This window comes from Palaemon carinicauda, chromosome 24, assembly GCF_036898095.1.
Source record: "Palaemon carinicauda isolate YSFRI2023 chromosome 24, ASM3689809v2, whole genome shotgun sequence".
In the NCBI taxonomy this organism is placed as follows: domain Eukaryota; kingdom Metazoa; phylum Arthropoda; class Malacostraca; order Decapoda; family Palaemonidae; genus Palaemon; species Palaemon carinicauda.
Window position 1 is genome coordinate 83,851,176 of NC_090748.1, and position 20,347 is coordinate 83,871,522.

Genomic DNA, 20,347 nt, shown 5'->3' on the forward strand with positions numbered 1-20,347 from the left:
AAGTTTCTTGTTGAAAAACATGATCATGATATAGTAATGAACTGCATTTATATTACAGTAATAAAAGCAATACCATTAGGAATAATGAATCTTGCTATCACCTAACACTCAAATGGAAGCTTCAGTGTTAAAATAATAATGAGGGAGTAATTACAGTACTGTATAGGTAAATATAAATGAGTGCCCTATATACCTTTCATTGGCTCTTTGAACTTCAACTTGCATGGTTTTCTGGCTGTCCAAAGCATATAATTTTCAAAGTACCATTCACCACAATTACTTCATTTGATGAAAATACTTAACATATCGAAAACACGCAAAAGCTATATATACAACCTAATGATAAAGCTTACGCATTCTTGAAAAACCTACACATTTTTCTCTACCAGCTTAATTCAACAGCTATATGGTTCTATAATTTACTATGGAGTACTAATTCAACCAGTCCCCCTCCAAGTATAGCCCAGGGAATATATGTGCAGTGTGTGAATACATGCAACATTGCAATAGAAAGTAAAGAGCATCATGCAAGGTGTAAAGGCTTATAACGTGCAGTAACATAAAAATATATTCATGGAAGAAATACTGGCTTTCTGAAGAGCCACATTATTTGGTGGTTTAATTTGCCTCTCCACTTTGTAAATGTAGATAAATCTCAAATGACATTTTTTGCAGCAAATGAAAACACCCTAATCTTTCCATGCTACTCTAAGCTATGTTACAGTTAATCTTTAGATCACTTTCCTTCTTAACCTGGTGTTGATAAGCAACAAACCATGCACAACTAACTGCACACACAGATCCCATAATCAGGGATTTTCAATAAACCTTCAGAAATTTGTCGTCGTCATCATCATCCCACATACCCAACCTAGCTGGGGCTGTTTGGGATGGAAACCGACCACCAGGCTGGATACCATTTTGAGTTGTGTTGCTGTTGTTGCTGCTACCGTTGTTGAAGCTGCTGTTTAAGTTGTTGTTCAGCTTGTTGTTGATCGTATCAGATACTGTGCCGTTGGGTCCTGTAAGTTGTGGATAGAGAGGCGACATGCTCCAGGAATGCATGATATAACAGTCTAACATGACAAGGAGATAGGTAGATTGAAAGTTTAAGGTAAGAGAGAAGGGGTAAAGTAAAGTGAGCATACGCATGAATTAAGTTTTTAACATGTAGAATCAAGCCATTAGAATCCAGCTGTTATGCATAGCAACAAAAGAGGCTAAAGACTGTACTCAAATTAAGTGATCAACAGGAGTAAAAATAATTGTCTAAGGAAAGTATACAAAGGAAAAATAATTTAGACAAAACAATATCAAAGGACACAAACGAGCAAAATACTGGAATAACCAAAGAATTAAGGAAGATAATATAAAAAAGGGTGCTGTAAAAACGGCCAGGTAATCATTTACGCTTACCAAAAAAAATATACAGGTGCAAAAAAGGTGTTATTAGCGTGGATTAAACATATGGATGACGGGAATGAGAACAAAAAGAAAGGATACCATTAGCTATATCTTAAGGATATAGCTGGATTACTACATTTACAACTAAGTGAGTTCTGAAGATATGCAGAAATATCACAAACGAAAAAAATACCATACAGGTATTGTATTTAAAAGTGATAATACATCCCTTTAGGCATCTATTACATTGAATGATGTAAAAAAATCTGAAAATTTTGTGAGGCCAAGTATACAAACTCTTCAACTCTCTCTACAGGCCTACCATTTTACCCTGCCCACTGTTATGTCGTGGAAAAAATAATTCTATCCATATTCAGCAAAAGCATAAGCTACTACTACCAAACAAAATGAAATACCCATGAAACAATTCACACCTTTATTATTAAACAATATCGGAGATACTGTACTTATTACTGTTCTACTCCAACGAAATCTAATAAGGAAGATGTTAGGTTTTCTATCTCACTGATACTTTACCTACATCCTCGACACTAGAAATTTTATTACATTATCAGCTTGTTTAATTTATAATAGTAAATTTCAATACCATGAGAATTTTATTTGTACAGGAGAAAACTTCCAATAAAAAGACAAAAGATCAGGGCGATAAAGCAACTTGGTCACTCATCATTTTGTCATCCTGAATATTAACCCTCTCCATTCTCAGAAATGAGCAGTAAATAAAAGACACAGTAGTATCTTGGTAAACAAGTTTAATCCATTTCAGAGCAAGTTTGTAAACCAAGACATTTTTCCCATAGGAAATAAATGGAATTCTCTCGATTCGTACCACACATCCATAAATACACACGTACACTATGTGTCTTGTTAGTACCTATGTCCACAAATATATTCATAAGGAGGGAAAGTTTTTGCTCACAGACCGATACAATGCTCGTATACAGAATTGAAATTTTATGATCGTATGCAAAACGGATTTTGAGCAAAGCTAAAAATCTATTTTTGGGTGATAATGGCCATGTCGTCCTGATGGAAGGTTCCTTTAGGCAGCTTTCTAAGGGATATTTGGCTACAGTGATATTCCCAGAGAATTAACCACAGGTCTCCAGAATTCTAACTCCTGGCGCGAGTATCCATAATATAACTCTTAAGGATATCGCATAATATCAGGGGACGTATTTCTTGATACGAAACATAGCAATCTTCACCCCGAATAGAGTTTTCGCTTCGAGGGGGAAGAGTGGCGAAATTGAAGGGGAGCCATCATCAAGGTTACCCGGAGGATCCCCTTCCGGTACCACCCCGGCGAACTATTCCTTGTCGCAATTAAGCATGGATAGCCGCATATAGCGTAGTTTCGGGTGGGGACTTTGTTACATATATGTATACTCCTTTTTGGAAAGGAGGGAGGGTCCATCAGGACGACATGACCATATCACCTAAAAATAGATTTTTCGCTTTGCTCAAAATCCGTTTTTTGGGCTAAGCCATGTCGTCCTGATGGAAGTTTAGCAGAGAATTACTTGAAAGTACTATATCTGTGGGTTTGTATAAGTGCCTTTACTTTGACGAGTTCCTTATATGGTCTCGTAGACCTTTATATATGACATTACCGTTATTTGCCATATCCACTAAGCTTGGAACTAGCTTAGAGCTTCCTGCCCCCTGCAGGGAAAGTGTCGACTTTGACTATAAGGATTCAAAGTTTGTATCTCCATAGGGACGGACGGTAAATCTTAGAGATTACCCTTTATCCCTTGGAAATCTGCACTCTGATTTCAATTTGGGCCCTTCTAGGGTTTAATTAAAACTCTACCTATACTTTATTCGTCTGTTACTGAGATAGCAGCAATAAGACGCAAATACGTTCAGTATTTTACCTTGTAGCGAAATTATCAATTGTAGTTACAATCAGGTATGAATCTGATCTGGCATTGAAAACACATCAGGGTCCATATTTTCTCCTTTTGGGAAAAAATGTAATTTCATCGAAATGATGCCACTCAATAGAGATGTGAAACCAAATCTGACTGATTTGTACAGATTTTGGAAATGCATGAACACCGTGATGCAACGTTCACTCGGCACTGGTGTTATCGGCCAGATATGCACCTATGTGGAACAGTGTGTTAAACATAGTTGTGATTTGCACTTGAGGGTAAATGTACCCATGCACCCGATGCACTGGAAAGTCCCAGGGCAGTTTACTGTTCGTCGCAGGCTTAGACGACGGGTTCTTTAGAACTACCCGCTGCCACCACAACATGTTTTATCTTATGTACTTGCTTCGAATAGTGTTGGAAGAAGTTCTGTGAAGAAGCAATTTTCTTAGGATCATGAACTGCGGGTGAGCTGTCAAGATCCGCTCTGCGAATAAGTAGGTGGTGAGCATTGCTCTCAGTTATTTTAGGGTAGATTTTGATCCTGACGTATCACCTCGGAAGAGCTGTCCTTCCTTGAAATCTGAAGTTCTACGAAGATAGATCTTAAGACATCCTAATGGGCATAAGGAGACATCTTCCTTCAGTGAGCAGATTCTCCAAGGACCCCACCTTTTGGTGGGCAGCCCGTTTTAGGCGAGAAAAGTAGGATCGGGTAAGGATTCAGTTCTCCCTATTCTGTGAATTGAATATGGCCTACATCCTTGATAGGGCCAATGTTTCATTAACTCTAGCCCCTGAGGCTATTCCGAACAGAAAATTGACTTTCTGTGTTAGCTCCTTTAGAGTACAATCCTCATTGTTTAGGTTTGAAGCATAGTGTAAAGCGGGGTTTACACGGACGAACAGCTCGTCGAGCCTGGTTCGACAACCCTGTGTTTGAATTGATGTTCGAGCGTGTAAACGGGGTATTTGGTTGTCGAGCGCGCTCGTCGAACGGCTCGATGAAAGTCAGGCTCATCTTGACTTTTGTGGGCGGAGCTACATTGTTTGACGAACGGTGTGAAAGGGTGTCGAGCATCGAACCTCAGTTGTTATTCAAACCTGCTAGAGGAAGCATCATTCAAAGAAATGAATAATGGCTGCCATTAATGAAACCAATTATGAGAAGGAAGTCGTACTTGATTTCATACATGCATATCGGGCTCATCCAGCTTTATGTTAAGTTAAATCAAAAGACTATTCCAATAAAGTAGCCAGAAACAAAGGAATAGCGGACACTCAGTCTTTCATGTGGAGTTATGGCCTTCCTCATAGTTGTATCTTCATAAGTAATGAAGGGGCCGACACGATTCAGTAGATCAATGTACGTGTCTTCATCCATACGCAAATAATTGCGCCAGTCATCTGGCTCTAATTTTAAGGCAACAAGCAAGTTGGTGTGTAAAAATTTCTCTTTTTGGTAGCCAATCCTTCGTCTACTTTGATCTTTTTTTTCCTTCTTAGTGCCACTGCTAAAGCAATGGCTATCAAATCGTCCTGGTCGAGAGACATGTTAACGTTGTTTTAGCACGAGGCACACTGAGGTTCGATGTACTGTCTAAAAGCTCTTCGAGCCGTTCTACAAGTAGGTTCGACAACCGGGCTCGGCGAGCTGTTCGGCCGTGTAAACCCCACTTTAGACTTTGACCAATGACCATGTAATGGGCTTTACAGGGCTTGTTGGCTTGGGTCTAGTGTATGCTTTGGTACCTTAAAAAAGGGTTCGCTTATGAGGTCCGTCTCAAGGGCGAATAGAAGAGGTCTGGTCAAGGCCGACTTACACGTGGTTATCGTAGTGGAAGTCAGGCCTCGTTCAAGTAGGTAGAAGAAGAAAGAGAGACAGAAACCTGTTGAGATTTATGTTGGTCCCCTTGTTTTCACGAGGGGTGCCCCTTTATTCCAAGACGATTCACGTTGTCTCCTGGTTGGACTTGACCTTTACTCTACAATGAAGTCGGTCACATTCTTCGAGATCTCGAACTTTTGTTCGCTGCTAGGCCGAAAAAATCCTGAAATGCAGGTTGTTGGTTCTCGGGGATGAAATGTAACAGCCGACTTCGGCACCAGTTTTGATAAAGCTGGGTACGGCAGAGGAAACAGCTACAGTTTCAATTCTAGAACTAGAGGAAACCAATTGTTTTTGGGCCATTTGGGGGCCACTACAGGAGCTGTTCCTTTGCAGGATACTAGCTTGTCGAGAACTTTTAGCAGGAGATTGGTTGGTGGAAGCAGATACATTCGATTCCATCCGTTCCAGTCGAAACACATGACGTCTATTGCTTCTGCTTGAGGTTCTCGTAAGGGGCTACTAGTTCTTGTTGTCGCTCGTTGCTAAGAGGTCGATCTGCAGTTCCGGGACTTTTATCGAGAATAAAGGAGAATGAGTCTGCGTCTAGGGACCATTCTGTCTCTATCGGCTTTCGCCTGGATAGAGCATCCGCCGTTACATCGCGGAACCCTTGAAGGTGAACTGCTTGATACTGTCATCTACTCTTCCTTGCCAGGTGGAAGATGGCTAACATCACATAGTTGATGTGAGGTGAACTCGAGCCTTGTTGATTAGACATATTACTATCATCTCGTTGTTGAGAGCCAATCTGATGTGGACTGTTCTGCGAGGGGATAGTTTCCTCAATGTCAGGAGGACTGTCATGGCCTGTTGATGCAAAAATTTTTGAACGGGAATGATAAATTTCTTGCCCTATTCTTTCATACGGATGGCCTCCCAGTTCTTTCAGGGAGGCTTCTGTGTGTATCGCCACTGATGTTTGTGGTGGTTGCAAGAAAATTGTCTGTGCTAGGCTCTGATTCGTTGACCACGGCCTCAATAGCGTGCGTAATCGGGTCTGTGTTAACCTTGTCGATCTCTTCGAGCGTTTGATGCGTATCTTCTCCAGACTCCTGGCGCATCCTTTGGCTATGCTTCTTAGCACCGGGTCTGTCACTACTGCGAACCGGAGAGAGCCCAGTTCTCTTTCCTGTTGGCGTTTTGAAATCCTCTTGTGTTGGATTAGTCTCCTGACAGATGCTGCTATTTCTCTCCTCCTCTTTAATAGAATGGAGAGGTGTTGTGACTGCAAGTTCCTCGGATTCCTAACCATTGAAACTTGTGAGCTGGAGAAAAGCGAGACTTCTAGCGACTAGTCTTGAGGCCCAGGTGTTCCAAGAACTAGATCACCTTTCCGGACGCTTGCAGACAATTAGTCTTGGATGCTGCCTGAACCCGCAAATCGTCCGGGTATGCTACTACCTGTACTCCTTCGGAGCATAGGTGCTGGACGATCGTGTCTGACAGTTTTGTGAATACCTTTGGGGCTATATTTAATCCAAAGGGCATGGCTGTGAAGACAAATTTTGTCTTCTGTAGCCTGAATCCTAGGTAGGAGGAGAGGGGGCGACTGACTGGTAGGTACCCGTAAGCATTTGCTGCCAGGTCTGTTGAGACCATATACGCCCCTTTTTTGGTTAAAGGGTCCTTATGTGTTGCACTGTAAGTATCCGGAACTTGTTGTTCTCAATGAACTTGTTGAGTAGAGACAAGTCTAGAATGACTCTGGGTCTGTCCCAGTCCTTCTTTGGAACATAAACAGCCTTCCATGGAATTTTGATGGACTTCACTTTCCTCATTACCTTCTTATTCAAGAGTTCTGAGGCATATTCTACCAATAAGGGGGGGGGGGTTTGGAAGAATTTTGGAAAGGTGGGATGGATTTCGTTCCATTTCCAACCAAGTCCATTCGTAATTTGGCTGTGGACCGAGGGATCGAAGGTCCAACGATCCCGAAAGTGGAAAGTCTGCCTCCTACCTGGAACCTCACATTGTTTAGAGGTTCCTAAGGACATATTTCCGTGACCGCGTCCTCCTCCACCCTTGGGGGATTTCCGGAGGATCCTCTTTTTGGGCCCTTACCTTGTAGGGCCGAAAGGTGGTCAAGTGCCTTTCAAAACCTGGATTAAATACAGGTGACTGGCTACAAGCTGATGAGAAACCATCTAGAAGGTGGTTTACAGCTGGGCTATCATTTGAGGCACCATGATCATGGTCACGGTCGGAAATTGTGCAGTTCTAATGATGATTTCCTCTTTGAGGACATGCCCCACTTTTGGAGCAAGTTCCCATTCTCCATGGTGGCTTTGGTAATAACTTCTTGGACCAGTTCCCGTGGGAAAGGGTCTACGCCCCAGATACCTGATGAAATACGTTTTCTGCGTTCGTGTTTCACCGTTGATGCGGCAAACACATGGTCTCTACCGGTCCTTTTTTGACCTGAGAAAAACCTACAAATCCATCACAAGGGTGGGGCATTACTAAACGCCTGCACACATTTCTTAAGCAGTTCTGATGAGACAGGGAGGTGACAAGCTTATCTTTCGTCTCCTGTTCCCTTCTCAAAGGATGGTTTGTCAACTTAGGAAGGTTCTTGTTAATCTGCTGACCTGCTATCTCTGGATCCAACTTTGAGACGGAGAAGGTTAAATGTACTTTTTTCCACTTCTCCTCGCAGGTGGGCATAGCTAGAGATAATGGTTTGCCTTTCTCTAGGGTTGGGCAGGGTTTGGCCTCTTCGACTGCTTTCCTGACATAGTCTAGGGCTTTCCCCGAAAGGGGGGAAGGCTCCTGAGGAAGGAGCAATGACGGTTGGATGCTTCTTGTTCAATGCCGAGACTTTGGAGTTATTATATCCGGCCCCTTTCTGGGTCTTGGCAAGGAAGGCTTGGGCCTTGTCATGTTCAAGGACAATGACTTCCTTCGGTATAGCCTCCTCGCGGGATGTAGGTTCATCTCGTAGTCTCACGAAGCATTCTGGGTACGCTGAAAGCTGGGCCAGATTTGAAGCTCTTCAAGGGGATTGGGCCCCAACTTCTAGGAGATATAAAGTTTCCTATTCAACCTGGGCATGTGTTCCGTCTACCACCAGGGGTTGGTTTGGAACAGTGAGGGAAGTCAGATATTTCAAGGGGCTTAGCGGAGCCCCTGGAAGCACCAGGGCGTTTCCTTCCCTGTACCTCTCTTTTCCTCTCATTGAGATCTTGGTTATTCTCCTCTCGTTCCTTCTGGAACAGTGTCAGCATCTGCTGGATCAACTCTAGGAGCGTTTTGCTCCAGCCGAACTGTCTAGCCAGTTGGGGAGTTGGGGTTGCAGAGGTTGACAGCATAAGTTAATATGCCGGAAAAGGGAGCTGAGGTACCTCAGTCATCATCGAGACGGATCCTTCTTCCTCCGTGGGTGGTTGAACCACTCCTTATTCAGGGCCTTCTTGCAGTAAGTCCTGTCTGGTGTTAATGGACGCCTCTGACATCCGATCTTGGTGGATGTCCAAGCCTTGCAGTGCCTGTTGTCCACCGTCTCTTGGATAGAGGGAGGCTGGACCTGTGCCTGAGGCACAAATGTATTCGATTGAGCCTTAGGGAACAGTAGGCACTTCAAAGATTAGTTAGGTAGGTAAGGTCCCTGAAAGTTCTTCTGGAAGCCTTATACTCACCTTTGTTGGGTTTCCCTTGCCATATCCCTTGACTCCGTAGTGTCAGGGATGTCTTTTACAAAGCCGTCGGTCAGCAAGTTCAAGCAATTGGAGTGACCTTTCGGGTCCCAGAACCTCAGGGATCCAGATATGATGCGGCAGGGGCATAAGACCTGTACATTGTATGCCCACGAAAGTTCTTACTCTTGTGGTTGCAGAACACCACTGTACACTTTGCCATTGGCTCCTCCTGTAAGGGAGGAAAGGGTGAATGAGTACTAGGTTGTTTAATTATTGATATAATATATGCTAAAATAAGGGTTCCAGTACCTCAGGGATCCAAATACCACCTGCACATCTTGTGGCCACAAAAGGCCCTACTTTTGTGGTTGCAGAACAGGACTGCACACTTCCCCTTGCTCTCCTCCTGTATGGAAATAAAGAGTGAAATGAGTATGGGGTAATTTATCATACTGATAAAGATATTCGCATGTATCAAATAGTAATCATTACTATTATAATTATAGCTTAGGATAGTAAGCTAGAAAGGAAATAGGAAAGACACACATCTGTGTTTCCAGTCAAGGCAATTGCTGTGACCTCCCTCAATATTAATATTTTAAATTTCCTTATTAGGGAAATATAGGGTGGAATAGCTCTAGTACTTAGAGCTGAAGTCAGTGTATATTAACTCCCCACAAGTGAAATTTTAATACTGAAGGGTAAAAAAAATGTGTTTCGATGATCTAGGATACATCAGAATGTTGAAGGAATGCTTTACCTCAACATTTACTTAGCGGTCTCAACAATGGACTGTGAAAGGATACACAGAGTATGTTGGAAAATCATACTACTGTATGTTATATACTGTAGTTTTCTAACTGCTGTATTTGTAATAGTACATAATAAAATCCATGACCCAAGGGATCAATGGAGAAGTAGGAGTGTGGGAACGCCAAGTCATAACAGGATACGAAGTCATGACCAAGCTAAACCTTTGCAATATAACATTTTGTATGAAGAGTAAACACAATACAGGCATCCCGTGAGAAACAGTCGAGTGTCTCAACGGAACCAGATGGCTTCCTGTAGTAATGTTGTGTTATCATATTTATGTAAAATGCTGAGATAACTAATGAAACGTTATCACCAAACTTGATATTTTTGTCAGTTCTTTCAAAATTGTCATACGGAATGGTCATCCGACCAAACCATCTATACTCCTGTGATGGAGCTACTAATAAACTGCTTTAAAGTTAACTTACATGGACTTATTCAGAAGAAGTAACCTACAACTATATATCACATTGAAGAGACATGAGACAGAACTCTAATGTGTGTTTATAACAGTACCACACCAACATATTTACTATACTGCAGGAATACTGGCTACTGTATAATCTTATACTGTAGTTCTGCCGGTATACTACCGGGTTAGGCTAGTACCTGGCGGCACTAGCCGACAGAGAGAGAAAGAATGGAGAGAAGGACTACCGTATTATTATAGTTTAGTACAATAATTAGTGTTGTAGGGACTACTGTCTCTACTGCCTTCTTTCCAGAATGAGGATTCAAATGGAAGGGGAGAGAATGTATTAATTCTAGCTTCCATCTAGCCACAATATCTGTTGCCGGCTGCACTGCCAGTTATAGGGTTTGTGGATGGCAGTCCAAGGGAGGACTGAAGAATACTCAAAGTTGTAATGGGTCTCCCACCGGCAGCCATCATGGCCGGCACAACCTTTCCCGGAGCCTGTAGGAGCCCGGCCAGCATCGTAATTAGCCCGGCAAGCGGGGTGATTGTAGAATACCGGCCACAGGGGTCGTGATGGCTAAGCCGTCACTAAAGGACAGAAGGGGAAGGGAAAGGGTCTTATATTTTGCATAGAAAGAAGGCGGCAGATATGCCTCCTGCTTTCGGCTGCAAATCAAGGAAACGCTGTTTCCTTGCCGGTGCCGTCTTTGGCGGCAGAGGAATAACGATTCCTTAGCCTATGACATTGCCAGATATAAGACATGTCTTCTAGTCTGCAAGGGAGAAAGGTGACGGCAATTGTACTACCACTTTCGGTTGTGGACTAGGGAAGCCGGGCTTCCTATGCCGGCAATGGTGTAACCGGCAGGAGAATGACTAATCCCCCCATCGGTAGTGTTGCCGGCAACAACACTGAATACTCCGAGTTACTGTTGTATTTCAAAGCCGGGATACTCACCGGCAAAGAGGATGGACAGAAACACTATCTCGGTCAAGCCGAAGTACACTACTCTATGGCAAGACGATAGATAGGGTTGCAGCCTAATGGTGGCACTCAGAGGGAAGGAAGGGTTTATCCTTATATCTCTAAAAGAGACGAGTATCGAATTATGATAGTAATTCGAGATGTTCTATCTCCGATTGAATTAATAAAACGATACGAGAGGATAAACGGGGATAACGTTACTAAAGTATACTAAAACGCGTTAGGCTAACCTAACCCGAGTCGGGATCTCGGCTACTTATATCACCGAGGCCCTAACGTATACTATCGAAACGTTTTAACAGAAGAGGAAATATTACATGTGTGAATCTTATCTTCACTAGTATAATTTGCCTAAATAGTTAGAATTCATTATAGCTAAATACCAGGAACGTTGTACTACTAACTAAATAAAGCATTTATGGCGTACGACAGCGGTCCAAAATGGCCGCCTCCAGTGATGTGTCTGCTCCACTACACACATCTAAATTATGCTAATTTAAATGTGAGAAGGGAGCCAAAATTTATACACAGGAAAGATTAAATACTCAACTTTCCAGAGGATGAAGATGCTAGAGATTGCATTGTAATACAGTAATCCTTTATAATAGTAACAACACTGAGAGCGATTGGGAGAAACACCGTGCTTAATTCGCTACTACAAAAGGAATGGTTCGCCGAGGTGGTACCGGGAGGGGATCCACCGGGTAACCTTGATGACGGCTCCCCTTCAATTTTGCCACTCTTCCCCCTCAAAGCGAAAACTCTATTCGGGGTGAAGATTGCTATGTATCGTATCAAGAAATACGTCCCCTGATATTATGCGATATCCAAGAGTGATATTAAGGGTACTCGAGCCAAATGTTAGAATTCTGGAGACCTGTGGTCAATTCTCTGGGAGTATCACTGTGGCCAAATATCCCTTAGAAAGATGCCTATAGGAACCTTCCATCAGGACAACATGGCCGAGCCCAAAAAAATTTTTGTACTGTATTCAGTTACATGTAAACTGAGGTATTACTGTAGTTGAAAAACTGAAAATGCATCATCAGTACAACAAGTCAACATGACCCACGTACCCTTTTTTTAACAATGAAAATCACAATTCCACAAAAGATTTCAATCTATTAATATAAGGAGGGTAGTTTGTTTGAAGAGTCGAGAAATAAAAAAAAAAAAAAATTCTGATGCTAATAATCTTTCAAAATGGTCAATAAAAATTTTTAACATTTACACAGATTCTGATCGTAGACTACTAAATTTTCTTAATCTAATGTCAACCTGAATTATTAATTTCTCTGACACACATTATATGAAATAGTGGACAGTCTTGTTTTAGAATATTCTCTGTCTAAAATAGTAGTAGTTTTGGGATTTGGGGTGTGATAACAGCTTGAACAAAGTAATCGTGTATGGATCTTGAACTATTGTGTAGACCTCTTAACTTGCTTGTTCTACATAACTGGTACTGCCTATTATCCTTTCATCCCTTTATTACTCATCACTGATTGACTGCATTAATTTTTGCCTTTAATTGTTTTTTACCTAAAAATATTCAAATCACTCTTGACTGACTAATCCATTAATTATGTTACATATAAAGTGAGTATGTTTAGGTTTATTTTTCTAAATGAAGGGTATTATATTCATAAGACTGCCATATCTTTCTTACAATTCTGTTTTAGTTGTGAGGTTTCACATTAAATCTTATTTCAGAATATTTGTCGTTGACATATGAATGATGATAGCCGTAACCATATGGTTTCTCTTAGAAAGGAAACACTCCAGAATTATTATTTTGGTTGCTTTTAATTAATGTTCAGTCCCATATGACGGTAATTAAAATTCCATCAATTAGCCAGCAAGGAAATTGCTGATGATTGAGTATTATTATTATTTTGTTACATGATATGAGTTTTAATTCAATTTCATAAGAATTAGATAACCTAGCTAGTCTAATGAGATTTGATTGCCACCCGGAAACACTTGATAACAGGGCAGGTAGCCGGTATTAGAGCGTCATTATTCTATAACTCTCTATGTGTCGGAGCATTTTTGGTAAAACTTGGGTCGGAGGATAAAGAGGCGGTGGTCTTACTCCAGGGGTTCTTAGAGAGGACTTTAGTCTCTTTTGGGAGGCTCCAACTCAGATTACCTATGGACAGGCTATTATTCCTCCTGTGTTCCCACAGCTTGCATCCCCGTGAACATCTCGATTATTGCCAAGACAGTCAAGTAATCAGTTTACTCCCTCTATGTTGGCTCTTTCCAGGGACCTGTCATTTCAGAGAGTTCCCACATTCCTCTCCCTCCATGTTCTAACCTGAGGATCTTGTGGTGCCTGGGCCATTGAGCTACTAAAGCCTCAAGAGAAAACTCCAGTGGGGCTTATATCTATAGGCTCTTGTCCTCATGGTTCCCGGATAGGAGAAGAGTCAGTATGAGTGAGTTCTGCTATGGATCATGAGGGGGAATGACAACCTGGCATGGGATGAACTTTCTCGCCTTGCACAAACATGTTTCATTGTAGAGGTATTGTTATTACCATCAGTGAAGTGCAATTTGAGGACTTTAATACCTTCTCTCTCTCTCTTGCACTGACATATCAAAGAACCATCCTTTGAGGCATCTCCCAAACTGGCATTGAAAGAGGTGTTACTAATGATGGACAAGGCGGCTCTCAACAGTCTAGCGGAAGCAGTCTCATATACTAAGGGGTTGCAACTCAATCAGAGCCTTATTGAGGTGACTGTTTTTGAAATGATATTGGAAGGCAAGAAGAAATTCTTCCTGGTCAAAAAGGTCTACATAGGTGTGGAATTATTAGGGATATGTTGCTAAAAGGGGATTCCACCTCCCCAAAAGAATGTAATCCTTTTTTACCATGAGGATTTGAAGGTTTCCTGGAACTGCATGGGTTTTGTGAATTCTTTTTCCCCAAGATACTGGAAGGCCTTATAAGCACACATAAGCTGGGTGATGGTTTTCCCCCAGATTCCAGAGGCAATTGGGACAGTGGAGTTCAGTGCTCAGCAGGCTTTTTTTTCTGATGTCTTATGTCCTCTCTGGAAGTTGGAGCTGCCGATGGACCACTGATTTTGCTATGGCAAAATTAGTGTAAACCTACATAAAGCAAAGTTTGGTATCTTGTAATCTGGAGATGATGGAAGTAGAGAAATTTCCATATTGTATTCAGTCATTCAGTACCTTTTTCTTTAATTCTTGGTGGATAGGGCCAAGATAAAATCTTTGACTGTGGACACTTTGTTTCCAAACTGAAAAAGAAGTGTGTGTTTAATTACAATGGTCAATGCTACAATTGGAATCAGCTGCTGTTTAAGGCAGCCTGTGAAAAGACAGACATCATTGCAGGCTCCACCTAGGAATTTTCAGTCAACTAGCAATTTCCCTCAAGATGGCAGAAGGCAGCAATGCCTCAAGCAGAATGTCAATTCCTGAGTACTAAAGAATACTTCCAGAGGAGGTGTAGAAAGCAGACTAGTGGAAATCATGATTTTTGAACCAGTTTCAAAAAGACAAAGGACCTCAACAACAAATGCCTTCAGTCCAGGGGTCACCTTTATCGTTTTCAAGAATGATGGACATTTTCTCAGTGCAGACCAAGCAGAGTCTCAAATGGTTTGGGCTGCTCGTGGAAATCCAAACCCAATCCATAAAAAAATTTAGGCTAAAACCCTGGAAGTAAACTCCTTTGTCAGCAAAATGCTGGAAAAAAAGAGCCAAAGAAAAATATAGATTTCTAAAATTCCTGAGCAGAGAGTTCAGTGTCCTGAAACAGGACATACAGTACCTTGGAGAAGGGTGATCCTTGACCTCTCTCATCTCAACAAAGATGATGACCATTGTGGAAGTCTAGTAATTACTAAACCGAGGGGGATTACTGTATACTGGCATATCCCAGCTTCAGAATAATGTCATTAGGTTTCAATATAGCTCCAAGGGTATTCACAAAACTAGAAGTCAATGATCAAACAACTACAGTTAGGGAGTTCAAGTTACTGCCTGTTTGGATGACTGGTCAATTTAGACAGACAAGAACATTATCCCTCACAAGTATTAATCATGTCCTTCAAGTTCTTCAGGATCTAAAAAAAATTTTTCAACTTCACAAAATCAAGACTAGTTCCAGAGAAGATATTAAAGTGGTTAAGTCTTTGCTGGGGCATGTAAAATCTACCCTAGGACTTTCAAAAGCCTCTCGGTAAAAAATGTAATGCATGGTTAAATGCAATGCATGGTCAAAGTTTTTATTCAGAGACCTTTTTCCTCCAGATGGCAAATGGAAAAATCTTAAACTTTCTCTAGTTTCCTTCAATTGTTGACCCCGCTTTAAAGAACAGGTTGAAAAAACCTCAAATGGGGTATGGAGGAAGACCGCTAGAAAGGGCTTATGGGACAGACATTCCCAGTTACCCATTTGCTGCAATAAGATTCTCAGACCATGAATCTCACCGAAGACTCTCTCCATGTCAGTCGCGTCAGTCTTCCCCCTCCACTTTGATATCCATGATTCTTCACAAAGATGCATTCAAATTGGGATGAGGTGGTCATGCAGAGGAGACCTATATGTTCTGGAAATGGTCCCCTCAACTTGCAACATTTCATATAAATGTGTTGGAACTGATGGTGGTAGTCCAGACAATGAAGAAGCTCAGTCTATGAAGGAAATCACACATCAAAATCTTAATAATCAACCAGACAGCATTCTGTTGTTTACGGAGAAGGGGATCTTGTTCAAGGACTCTGAATGCAGTAATCCTTCCATTTATGATGTTTCTTTGGGAGAGAGATGTGTTCCTCACCCCAATCCATCTGTCAGACTCTCTCATGTGGTAGCGGGTGCCTTGTCCAGGGAGAAGACCCTCGATATAGAGGGAATTTTAAAACAAGAGTTCCTTCCTTGATATCCTCAAAATTATCCAGGATCTCCAAGTTGACCTGTTTACGATGAAAGAGAACCACAAACTTCCACTCTATATAATGTGTGTGTTATTAGAAAAGTAAATATGAAAAAGTCTTGAATACATTCATTTAATTAAAGCTTTTCTATCGATACCACCTTTTGAGATACATGATGCAAAATTTTTACATTGATATAAAATTTTTTTCAGTGATAACCCAATTAAATAGCAAACTAGTCTATTTTAGAATATCATACAGTATACTGTAGTGTTCCATAAGTGTGGCAGCCATCACACTTTCATAAATTTTGAGATATAGTGGAAAGGGTTATGAACTTCAAACTAAAACTACAGACAAACTAAATGTGAAAGGTGTTAAAATTTGTGAGTCCTGGTTTCCGTAACACTACATAGTCTTAGCTTCTTTGTGACAAATCAAAGTTGTATTTATAAGATAATACAAATGCCAACTTTCCTGACAATAACCAAGAGGATACCTGAGCAGAAACTTATATCAGAGGACACTACAAGGCTAAAACAAGACTACATACAATATCAAAGACCTTTGTACAAATTTCAGAAATAATTAAAAGATAATGAACAAAAGACACAAGGAACAAAAGAAAAAACATTAAGTAAATAAAAATACAATTTAGTTCACTGTAAAAAAAATTGTAAGGGACTGAAAATACCAGAAAATAAGTGCTGAATTACAAATGATATTGATTAAATAATGCAGTGTAAATAAATAACCTGGGAGAGGTCATAATGTACATGAACAATTATTGTACATACAAAGGGACACATTTACATAGGACCAACTATTCATCAAAGTATATCATAGCCAAATGGTAAACATCTAAAGTAAATTCCAAAGCAGAAGCAAATTTTAGGTGCTATTATAGTATGCTATCTACCATCGAATTTCTACTATAGTATGGTATCTACCACAAAGTATGTTATCTACCGTCAATGTTAATCCTCCTGTTTGATGAGGATTATCAAACAGATTACTTACCACCAGTATGTTATCCTCATTGGACTTTAATGATAGTTTAATAATATTTATTGGAAGGATAACATGGATGCATAATTATAAACAGTTTGTAGGTTAGGTTAGGTTGGGTTGAGTTAGGTTAGGTTAAGTTGGGTTATCAAGTCGGTAGTGATCCTCCTTATTAGAGGCGGATTAGCAAGTAGACCGTATCCTTAGGGACTGATGGTGGGTATCATACTATGGTCAGAAAGGGGTGGTAGATAGCAAAATCGGCGGTAGATAGCATACTATAATAGCACCAAACTTTATTCATAAACTGGTCCATAGGTAACATGTGGTGGCAATATAGTATGTACAGTATATATAAAACAGATAATTCATAAGAATATACAGGTTTACGAAAGAGTTAACAATAAATATATTTCCTACTGATAGAAGGCTTGAACATCAAAGTTTAAGAGCTAATTAAGTTCATTTGATCAAATGTAAATTTCTGGTAATTCTAAAAGTTAATTTGATCAAATGCAAAATTTCTGGCAATTCTTTATCTGCATGTCTGTCTATTTGTTAGTCCATTTATACCATTATATATTTTTGCACTGAAATAATGTTCATCTATGAACCTTAAAACTAAAAATAAAATACATGATCTTGTATTTTTTCTGTCCTATTTTAGCTACAGTTTTGAACATGGCTACATTCTTGGACTGTTCTGTGTCCAAAGATTTCCTTATTAATCTCATTTGAAAAAAAATATTTTATATATTACTTGCCAACAAAGCTCTCAACTATATAAATTCAACTTCCTTTTTTGTATTTTCCTAACATATATATAACTTTCTATCCTTATAGAAACCCCTTTTTCTCAGCCAGTTCCTCTACAGTGATTCTAGTAAACCTGATCTCTGCAGTTGTCTCTTTCTAATCCCCTGCTCTCCCTTATATTTTCTACTCATAACACCTTCTGGGTTGCTGCAAGTGTGAGTCCTAACAAGGTATCTGACCCAGGTCTCGTACAAGTTCCGTTATAAGGTTTTTCACATTTGTTCAAGTTTTCCATAACGATTCCCCTTGTAAGCATCCACAGGTTTAAACTATCTCTTAAGATATATGACTACTCAAGTCTTCAAACTACTTTCTTTGTTTTAACTTCAAATATAGTTAATGATCCTAAAAGAAGTTATACTAACGATTCTCTGCAGTATTATTTTTGGTCCTTTACCTCATATTGAACATTAAAAATACACACAACTAAAAGTAGTTTGGTGTTATTTCAATCCTAAATTACTCAGCATTTTATACTTAAGAGTACAGTAGGGTCCCGAATTACACGTGTTCTAATTACGCGATTCCTCAATTACGCGATCGATAGTTTTTAAAAATTAATTTTCCTGTATTTGCGAGGAGCATTCTAAATCCGCGAGTCAAGCACCGCGAAGCGTAGGAAATCTATTGTTTTCTTAATTGTATTGGGGGGGGGTGATGGTTCCCCGATGTCTGAGAAGGGGGGGGGGGAGAATGTGAGAGAAAGATTTCTGTTCAAACATTTTAAGACTAGTTTTGGATGAAAAATGTTAAGGTTTGCCCATCTGTTGTGTGAACTTGTCGCTAGGCCTAGCCTAACTGTCCAACACCTATATGTATAATATTCCATATTAGTACTAATTAATTTTTATACTTACGTTGTGATTATGGTGAAAAATCCTTATTCATTAAACTTTAAATTAAAAACCATCAAAATAAAGACTATTTTATATCATGCTACTGCCAAACATGTCACCACAACCAAACCCATTACTTTGTTTAGTACGTTCCATCGCCGATCATAACGAACTCGCTAACCAATTTTAACATCTGTCTATAGGTTAACTTTTGCGGCAAAAGATATCTTACCAGGTACTATGTAATAATAATGTTATAATTAATGTTTTATTTATCCTTAGAAAATCAAAATATATGAAATATGAGCAATTTTGTTTCGTGTTGTTTTTTTTTCCTAAAAAAACGCCTTCTTAAAAGGAAAACGTTTTTTTTATACGTTTCATCGTCGATCATAAACGCATTTACTCCTGAAAGTGATATTGAAGAGCTTTTACTAAAGATGTTATTATAAATAAAGATTATAAATAGGTGGTAAAATATCTATAATTAAAGTGTAGCAGCATCAAGAAATGTTGGGGTTCGCCCTTTACATAAGAATGTAGGCTACTGTACATTGGATTAGACAGAACGTAGAAAAAATCAATTAGGGAAAAATCGGTATTCGATATCCTCTTCATCAGCATCGTCAATCGGGCTTTTTATTTTGTTTATTCTCAGTCGCTAACTAGTTATCGCACTGCCAAGGTCTGCACACATTCCGATAATTCACATTTGAAGGTTTTCTGGGAGAGGATGGATAGAGAAAATACCGAACTATATAAAATGTTTTTTTAACCTGTTAAGCGTCACCCACGTGATAAACCGTTCACCACGATCTACTCGGTACCGCCTTCAACTGTATATTCCGTTCATGACTTTAATTGCCTTTTACAAGCCGTCAGTCTCGTGATGTTACTTTACTCGTATAGTAAGTATAGGATCACCACTTGGCAACACTCTCAGCATATGGGGACTGTGAATAGAAACTTATATGATGTCTGGCAACTATTTTTCTGAAGGTAGCTTGATGTTACAAAACTCTGGTTTGAACTGGTTTCCTATCAGTGCGCTCGGGCGTTCATGCATAAGTGGTTATTTGTTGTTCCCTTTGTAATGAAAGGTCTAAAGAGGAAGGTTATTTCTTTAGATGAAATAAATGATATTCTTGTTGTGGAATTTGATAATGATAACCTGTTTGATAATGAGAGCACTAGCTCTGAATCCTCCAGTGATGAGTATATTGAAGAAACAAAGTTTTCTTTCGATGTCGAAAGCGAAAATGACTTCTCATTACCGAATGACTGGACAACGAAATTTCACAAAACTATAAAGGGAAAGGAAACGCCGAGAGAGAGAGAGAGAGAGAGAGAGAGAGAGAGAGAGAGAGAGAGAGAGAGAGAGAGAGAGAGAGAGAGAGAGAATAAAGTGGATAAATAATGTACAAATGTATGACGAACATATTTGAAAACTATACAGGAAACGATATGAAGAGAGAGAGAGAGAGAGAGAGAGAGAGAGAGAGAGAGAGAGAGAGAGAGAGAGAGAGAGAGAGAGAGAGAGAGAGAGAGAGAGAGAGACCTATCCCTTTCCTTTTGTTGCTTATCCAGGCGTAAGATTTACGATTGAAGATAAAAAGAACCCATTAGAATATTTAGTATTATGTAGCCATTTGAAATTAAATAATAGTAGTATTAATTGTTTTTTTTACTCAACCATTTAATTAATATCCCTACTTTTAAC

The 20,347-nt window shown here is 40.0% G+C and overlaps 1 protein-coding gene across 13 annotated transcripts in view; it reads right to left on the minus strand.

The window, feature by feature from the left end:
• Nucleotides 1–20,347, minus strand: part of LOC137618184 (osmotic avoidance abnormal protein 3-like) — a 174,637-nt gene that overhangs the window by 56,416 nt on the left and 97,874 nt on the right. For 11 of the 13 annotated variants that reach the window (XR_011039738.1, XR_011039739.1, XR_011039737.1 and 8 more), the window contains one exon: nt 829–1,022. The exons of the other annotated variants lie outside the window; for them this stretch is intronic. Coding sequence is in view for 6 of the 11 variants with exons in the window: in XM_068348257.1 (XP_068204358.1) it covers nt 829–1,022 (194 nt within the window). In the remaining 5 variants the exon portion in view is untranslated. The remainder of the gene's footprint in view (nt 1–828; nt 1,023–20,347) is intronic. 13 annotated transcript variants of the gene reach the window in all.